The 8,152-nt window shown below is 40.1% G+C and overlaps 1 protein-coding gene across 1 annotated transcript; it reads right to left on the reverse strand.

Moving 5' to 3' along the window:
- Positions 1 to 863: 863 nt before the first annotated feature.
- On the reverse strand, positions 864 to 3,997 carry LOC128614803 (serine protease 27-like). The gene is made up of 7 exons (XM_053636419.1): positions 3,867 to 3,997; positions 3,563 to 3,583; positions 3,284 to 3,455; positions 2,918 to 3,186; positions 1,735 to 1,874; positions 1,430 to 1,605; positions 864 to 1,329 (listed from the first exon to the last, which is right to left on the reverse strand). Exons 1-7 carry the CDS (start codon positions 3,913 to 3,915, stop codon positions 1,287 to 1,289), a joined length of 870 nt encoding a protein of 289 aa, XP_053492394.1. The 5' UTR covers positions 3,916 to 3,997; the 3' UTR covers positions 864 to 1,286.
- Between the last annotated feature and the right edge of the window lie 4,155 nt (positions 3,998 to 8,152).

The raw sequence follows: 8,152 nt of genomic DNA on the forward strand, positions 1-8,152 counted from the left end.
AATGGGCCGTGGTTGGATCTTCCAGCAGGACAATGATCCAAAACATACATCAAAATCAACACAAAAATGGTTTACTGACCACAAAATCAAGGTCCTGCCATGACCATCCCAGTCCCCTGACCTGAACCCCATAGAAAACCTGTGGGGTGAACTGAAGAGGAGAGTCCACCAGCGTGGACCTCGAAATGTGAAGGATCTGGAGAGGTTCTGAATGGAGGAACGTTCTCAGATCCCTCACCATGTATTCTCCAACCTCATCAGGCATTATAACTATAAAGCTAATCTATGTCCCTGCTTTCAAGCTGTTCCATGACAAAAGTAAAACCAGCAACAGTCAAATTTGTGCAGAGAAAACATATGACGAAGTCATTTAGAATATTTGGCTTTGGAGAATCATTTATTCAAGAGATTAGGGTTCTTTACTTCACCTATAGACTATGGCATTAATACTAACTCATTATACATATTTGTAGGTACCAGATAGGGATGCCCACTCTCCATTTTAAATGAACTTAACTACAATTATTTGCTTATATATATATATATATATATATATATATATATATATATATATAAGCAAATAATTGTAGTTAAGTTCATTTAAAATGGAGAGTGGGCATCCCTATCTGGTACCTACAAATATATATACCTACATATATATATATATATATATATATATATAGGTATATATATATACCTACATATATATATATATATATATATATATATATATATATATATATATACACACACACCAGCCTACTGTATGCAGATATTTTATTCTTCCTAAGACTGACAATCGCGTGCCTGCTGCCTGACTTTGCACCTGACCCCCAACTCCATGTCACCATTTGCTCTTTGTCTGATGTCTCACCCCAGATATGTTCACTGTTCAAGGGTGGCCCTACTAGGAGCATTAGGCTCCTGGTGACATAGCTCTGTGGTACACATGCCCTTTCACAATGACAAGGTCTCAATACACAAAGGAATTCAAAAAACCGTTTATTTCAGTAAAAAGCTTTATTAATGTACCTGCTTGAGGTAAAATGTAATTTATCCCAAATTGTTCACAAATAGTCCACAACTGAAATAAAGACTTGGCAACTGAGACATTCATTCATGTGTCTACAATTTAATTATGCAAAATAAACGGATTATATCATAATTACAGCACTGCTTTACTATAAAAGCTATATATCAAAACTATTCTCTTCATCTCCAGTAAAAAAAATAAATAAATATAGACATGTGTAGTAAAACAATCTCATGTAAACCAATAAATATTGTTATCCATCAGTACTGCCACCGGTCGTCCCACTGTATTGGTACCTGGAAAGACACAAGAACACATTTTAGCCAAAACTTAAAGCCAGTCATTGAATCATGACCTGAGTTTGTTAGGTAAATTCATGACCAAATAATGTTATACCTGACAAATCCAGGAAGGTCTGATTTGATGATGCTGGATATCCAGATCTGGTACTGGGACACCAGAGTATACACACCAGGTGAGTTGTGCTGCGCACAGCCCTTACTCCAGCTCATGATACCCGCCTGAATCCAGGCTGCACCGAGCTTCGTCACCAACGGACCACCAAAGTCCCCCTTTCAGAAGAGAAAATAACTTTTGTTGTAATCTCACTGTTTTGTAGACATGATGTAAAGGGCCAAACAGTTCTATTATCCGTTCACACTAGAAGGTTGATCTAGGTTCAGATATTTTGCTGAGTGTACCTGGCAGATCCCTGGACCTCCATTTATATAACCAGCACAGATCATGTTTGTGGTAATGGATCCAGGATTCAGTAGATAATCGCAAAGATAAGCATTAGTAATGGGCACCATTGCCTCCTGCAGCACACCAGGCAAAGGCACTACACACAAACAATAACAAATAAACATCACTATTTATTAAAAAGGTAGCAGCTTATATTCATATCTTTGTGTGTATGAATTTGTTTGATTGTAAGTCTGGGACTAAAGTCGGTCTTAAACCATGCCTTGAGAGGAGTTAGTTTAAACTCTGGTTGCTCCCCAGACACTTAAGGTACTTCACAACCAGTAGTATATAAAGTTATCAAAGAGGACAATGCGTTCAATGTTTTTGAAACTTTAACACAATCTCACATAAAGAGGAAACATTGTCATGCATCCACAATTGAGATATGTCAAGACACAGGAAGGTGCTAATGTCCATCTTTTTTCGTTAATTCATTAATTCGTTCATCTTCAGTAATGCTTTATTCTGGTCAAGGCCATCTAATCTATATCCTGGGTGCATGGTTGGAGAATTCACTCAAGATGGGACACCAGTCCATCACAGGACACCATGCACACACATTCACACAGTCATTTACTGACTAGGGGCAATTTAGAGTAGCCAGGCCACCTAACTACATGATTTTGGATTGGGAGGACACTGGAGGACCCAGAAGAAACCCACATGAACCCTGAAAGAACATGAGGAACTCTGCATGGACAACAACCAGAGCTCAGGATTGAAACAGGGACCTCGGAGCTGTGAGGCAGCAATGCTACTTTTTCTATTACTGTGCCCCCCAGTTAAAACTTAATCTGCATATGAGTACACTGAACAACGTTATAGCTTAGCTGGACTAATATTCAGCTGGCGACTTGCCAGATAGAGAAATGCCTGGCAATATGTTCTGATATACAGTTGTTCCAGCCCCAGCCATGCTCAAATTAAGATTTAATGGTCAGCTCGTTAGGGTCTGGAGGCTGTCTGAGTATTCTCTAAACACATCCTAATTCAAACACTCGAACAGGAGAAATCCAGGATGTTTCCTCTCAGACACCACTCATGGTCAGTTGCCTTTGAGTTTTAGCGTTTCTCTAAAGAGAACACAGTCAATGAACTTCTTGTGCATGGAGCCATGGATTTGTGTCAGCATTTTACCTGTAGAGTTCATGTTTCCCCAGCCTGTGATCCAGCTCATGGCATCATCAGGGAAAAGGCTGCCTTGTCCAGCCAGGCACACTGGTCTGACGTAGTCTGAGAAGGTGACAGAACTGTGCAGACGCAGAAGTGCAATGTCATTGTTTTTGGTTGTGCTGTTGTAGTTGGGGTGAAGGATCACCTCCTTAACATATCTGATCATCTGATTGGGATTGAAGCCGTTGAAAGTCTGTTTCCCCAAATACACAGTCACAGCAGACTTTCTTTCCCTGAAAGAAAGAAAGAAAGATGTTCAGTCATTTGTTCATTTACCTCTCTGAGTAGTGTCAGTACAGTGTTATGTGCATTAATGTGTGTGATGTTAACCTGGAGAAACAGCTGGCTGCTGTTAGAACCCAGTCTTTGTTGACAAGGGATCCTCCACAGAAATGGCTGCCCTGTTTACCATGGCTCTGTAAACTAACCTGCCATGGCCACGCCCCTTCTGAAGCATCCTCTCCACCCATAATACGGCTGTTAAAATGTGCACGACCACATACTGAGAAAAGGAGAAACTCTATTACACGTTTATTTATTTCTCTCTTTTCACTGATTGAGCAGAACAGGACAAAATAAACGTGACTTAATATTGAGATGAGTACCTACCACTGAGTTGGGAAAGGGAGCCTGTAGTGTGAAAAGATCACATAGAATACGCATTATGAAATGTAAAATACAATGTTTACATACAATATCACTATAAAATCCATCAAATATTTAGTAAGCTGTTGATCACAAAGCCTATTCTTATTAGTAGGACACAAATGTTTTGAATCGGTTTAAAATTCAGTTGAATTACATTTTGCAGTCAAAATCTTTTTTATATTCTGATCTCCTTTATTCAAGCAAACAAAGAAAAATAAATATTGAAACATTTATCAGCTAAGAGTGATAATAGCAAATACTTTACCTTTTAAATATAGGACCAGGGCCATGACTACACACTGATATCTCAGCATATTTGCATTCAGCCCTCTGTCTCTGTCTCTGTGCAAGTCAGCAAGTGTTCTGGTTCTCTCTTGGCACACTGTTATATCTACCCAGTTTTCCCATGGTGCTATTTGTCAGATCTATTACATCACTGGAATGTCCTCCTTAAGTATGTAAATAGCCTACTATCATATTTCTAGTTTAGGCACATAGCATGCAATTATCTTCATCACAAGAATTTCATGTCCTTGACAAAACAAACAAGCAGAACATTTATGTAATGAGGTTAAAAAAGCACTTCCTGAACTTTAATGAGGGCAAAATGTAACAGCTATTTTTATTTGTATAATGTTTTTAACAACAGATATTGTCACACAGTAGTTTTACAGAAATCCAGATGTAGATTTTGATCTATAATGAATAAGCCAGAGGTGACAGAAGTGAAGAAAACATCCATAAGACAACATAAGGAAGAAATTTTGAGAGGAACCTTAAGAGGACCTTAAAAGGGAACACGTCCTCTTTTGGGTGACACAGAATAACATGACAGTATACATGTGTAGAAGAGTAAATGATGAATGATGAGTCATGGGAAGAGCAGAAGACAGTCTTTCTGATTACAGGAGCAGTTTTTGGTACAGTATCTGTGGAGGTATTTCCACTGAAGCAAGGGGAACTTTAGGACATAAACTTTTTTGCAAATCTTTAGTACTCATATGGGACTATCCAGAGCAGGAAAAGTTAAGTGCAGAAGCTCCAAGTGGAAGTAGAGCATCAGGATAAATCAGGCAGGTCCAGAATTCAAGAAGACCCAGAGCAGTATAAGAGTGTCAGGATCAGACTTCAGCATCACATCAGGCAGCAGAGGTCCAGTGCATTGTATTCCACCCCTGTCCAAATCTTATCCACCCTTACAGCCTTGCCACTATGAAGGCATCAACCACAAAGATGTTCTACAAAAGTAGTACACCAGAGATTTCTGGTCTACTGAGTAAAGGAGTTCCTCAACATGCTCCTTCCATCACTCAGCAATTTCCCCAGTAGACTGTTTAGAGTACAGAAGATCAACACTCTTCCACACTTGCTCAGCAGAGCTTGTGCATGGCCTTTTCATTTTGCAATTGCTTTTTTTCTCCTACACCCCTCAGTTGAATCATGAGAGCCCCAAACTCTGACCTCTGGTCACGGGAAGCCTATCCCAGGGGACTCTGGACGGGGTGCCAACCCATCACAGGGCACAATCGCACACACTACGGACAATTATAGATGCCAATCAGTCTACAACGCATGTCTTTGGCCTGGGGAGGACATTTTTATTCACTATTTTAGAAAATAACTTTTGTATTACCGCATCACTTACTGCACCCGTTACTGCACTGCACCAGTTACTGCATTTCCAGTCTAATTACAGTGAGGGAAAAAAGTATTTGATCCCCTGCTGATTTTGTATGTTTACCCACTGACAAAGAAATGATCAGTCTATAACTTTAATGGTAGATTTATTTGAACAGTGAGAGACAGAATAACAACAAAAAAATCCAGAAAAACGCACATCAAAAATGTTATAAATTGATTTGCATTTTAATGAGGGAAATAAGTATTTGACCCCTCTGCAAAACATGACTTAGTACTTGGTTTAAAAACCCTTGTTGGCAATCACAGAGGTCAGACGTTTCTTGTAGTTGGCCACCAGGTTTGCACACATCTCAGGAGGGATTTTGTCCCACTCCTCTTTGCAGATCTTCTCCAAGTCATTAAGGTTTCGAGGCTGACGTTTGGCAACTCGAACCTTCAGCTCCCTCCACAGATTTTCTATGGGATTAAGGTCTGGAGACTGGCTAGGCCACTCCAGGACCTTAATGTGCTTCTTCTTGAGCCACTCCTTTGTTGCCTTGGCCGTGTGTTTTGGGTCATTGTCATGCTGGAATACCCATCCACGACCCATTTTCAATGCCCTGTCTGAGGGAAGGAGGTTTTCACCCAAGATTTGACGGTACATGGCCCCGTCCATCGTCCCTTTGATGCGGTGAAGTTGTCCTGTCCCCTTAGCAGAAAAAAACCCCAAAGCATAATGTTTCCACCTCCATGTTTGGCGGTGGGGATGGTGTTCCAGGGGTCATAGGCAGCATTCCTCCTCCTCCAAACACGGCGAGTTGAGTTGATGCCAAAGAGCTCCATTTTGGTCTCATCTGACCTCAACGCTTTCACCCAGTTGTCCTCAGAATCATTCAGATGTTCATTGGCAAACTTCAGACGGGCATGTATATGTGTTTTCTTGAGCAGCGGACCTTGCGCGCGCTGCAGGATTTCAGTCCTTCACGGCGTAGTGTGTTACCAATTGTTTTCTTGGTGACTATGGTCCCAGCTGCCTTGAGATCATTGACAAGATCCTCCCGTGTAGTTCTGGGCTGATTCCTCACTGTTCTCATGATCAATGCAACTCCACGAGGTGAGATCTTGCATGGAGCCCCAGGCCGAGGGAGATTGACAGTTCTTTTGTGCTTCTTCCATTTGCGAATAATCGCACCAACTGTTGTCCCCTTCTCACCAAGCTGCTTGGCAATGGTCTTGTAGCCCATTCCAGACTTGTGTAGGTCTACAGTCTTGTCCCTGACATCCTTGGAGAGCTCTTTGGTCTTGGCCATGGTGGAGAGTTTGGAATATGACTGATTGATTGCTTCTGTGGACAGGTGTCTTTTATACAGGTAACAAACTGATATTAGGAGCACCCCCTTTAAGAGTGTGCTCCTAATCTCAGCTCGTTACCTGTATAAAAGACACCTGGGAGCCAGAAATCTTTCTGATTGAGAGGGGGTCAAATACTTTTTTCCCTCATTAAAATGCAAATTAATTTATAAAATTTTTGACATGCGTTTTTCTGGATTTTTTTGTTGTTATTCTGTCTCTCACTGTTCAAATACAACTACCATTAAAATTATAGACTGATCATTTCTTTGTCAGTGGGCAAACGTACAAAATCAGCAGGGGATCAAATACTTTTTTCCCTCACTGTACATGCTATGTAATTATCTTCTGGAATTCAGGTCATGCACGCTCATAATGTAAACACCAGGGTAGAAAAGGAAATAAGTGGTTAATATTTATAGTTGTGATCAGAAATAATTTCCTTGGAATTTCCATTTCATGGACATTTTAGGTTTATTATAATACAACAACAACTACTACTACTACTACTACTACTACTAATAATAATAATAATAATAATAAAATGTAAATAATTTTTGACAAACTGTGTATTTATGCCATGTTTATCTGTCTGTGTAACTGCTGTGGTTCTGACCATAATATCCTTCATATAACAATATTTCTTGGATCTCTAGATGCAAAATCAAATGTTTATCAAGAGGAAGTGTGTGTGTGTGTGTGTGTGTGTGTGTGTGTGTTGGGGGACTGTGCAGACTGTTTGCAGTGGTCAAATTGACAAATTTCAGTGCATGGACTTCTCACCACAATAGTTGTCCTCCACTGCTGAAACAACAGAGCAAACAAATAACATTTCTAACATGACTCGCAATCCATCTATCCATGATCAAGTTTGACTGATCACACTCTCCTGCAAACAAATAATCACTTCTATATAAACCATTAACTGTGCATTCACCTTTATTGCCTTGTCAACTGTACCTGCTTCTTTAACCTTTAAAAGTCTGTCTGATTTCAGCAGCACCAGAAAAAATCATGTCTTAATTCAGTTTTATTTGTATAGAGCTTTTAACAGTGGACATTGTCCCAAAGCAGCTTTAATGAGCAGCAAGAGGTGACGATGGTGAGGAAAAACTCCCTCAGACGATATGAGGAAGAAACCTTGAGAGGAACCAGACTCAAAAGGAAACCCGTCCTCATCTGGGTGACACCGGATAGTGCAATTATAAATAAATACACCCCTTCTATAAATGTTCTAAGACTACATGCTGAAATAGTGCAGTTGTGTAAGCAGGAAATTCATTACAGTTTCTACAGGAAGTCTGTTTTGTTGAACTTCTCCACTGTTCACTGATGGAGACTTGAGTGTAAAACTGTTTGTGGTAATTGTAGTCCTAAAGCTATTATAGCATAACTGTTCATATGAATTGAGGTCCAAAGCATCTTTATGGTGTTTAAGTGGAAGCATCCTCAGTAATCTCAGTGATCTTTAAGCTGCACCATGTGGGACATCCTCAGCAGCAGCATGTGACTTCCAACTGATGAGAACTCCAACCAGAATTAGAACATCAGGATGGATCAGACCGGTCCAGAAAGCAATCT

This window comes from Ictalurus furcatus, chromosome 11, assembly GCF_023375685.1.
Source record: "Ictalurus furcatus strain D&B chromosome 11, Billie_1.0, whole genome shotgun sequence".
NCBI lineage: Eukaryota > Metazoa > Chordata > Actinopteri > Siluriformes > Ictaluridae > Ictalurus > Ictalurus furcatus.

Excerpts from the sequence above, each read along its gene's own strand:
- LOC128614803 (XM_053636419.1), bottom strand. The coding sequence starts at position 3,915 with ATGCTGAGATATCAGTGTGTAGTCATGGCCCTGGTCCTATATTTAAAA. Across the intron at positions 3,584-3,866 it reads CCTGGTCCTATATTTAAAAG|GCTCCCTTTCCCAACTCAGT; the intron begins GTAAAGTATTTG and ends TTCACACTACAG. Across the intron at positions 1,606-1,734 it reads GAGGTCCAGGGATCTGCCAG|GGGGACTTTGGTGGTCCGTT; the intron begins GTACACTCAGCA and ends CTCTTCTGAAAG.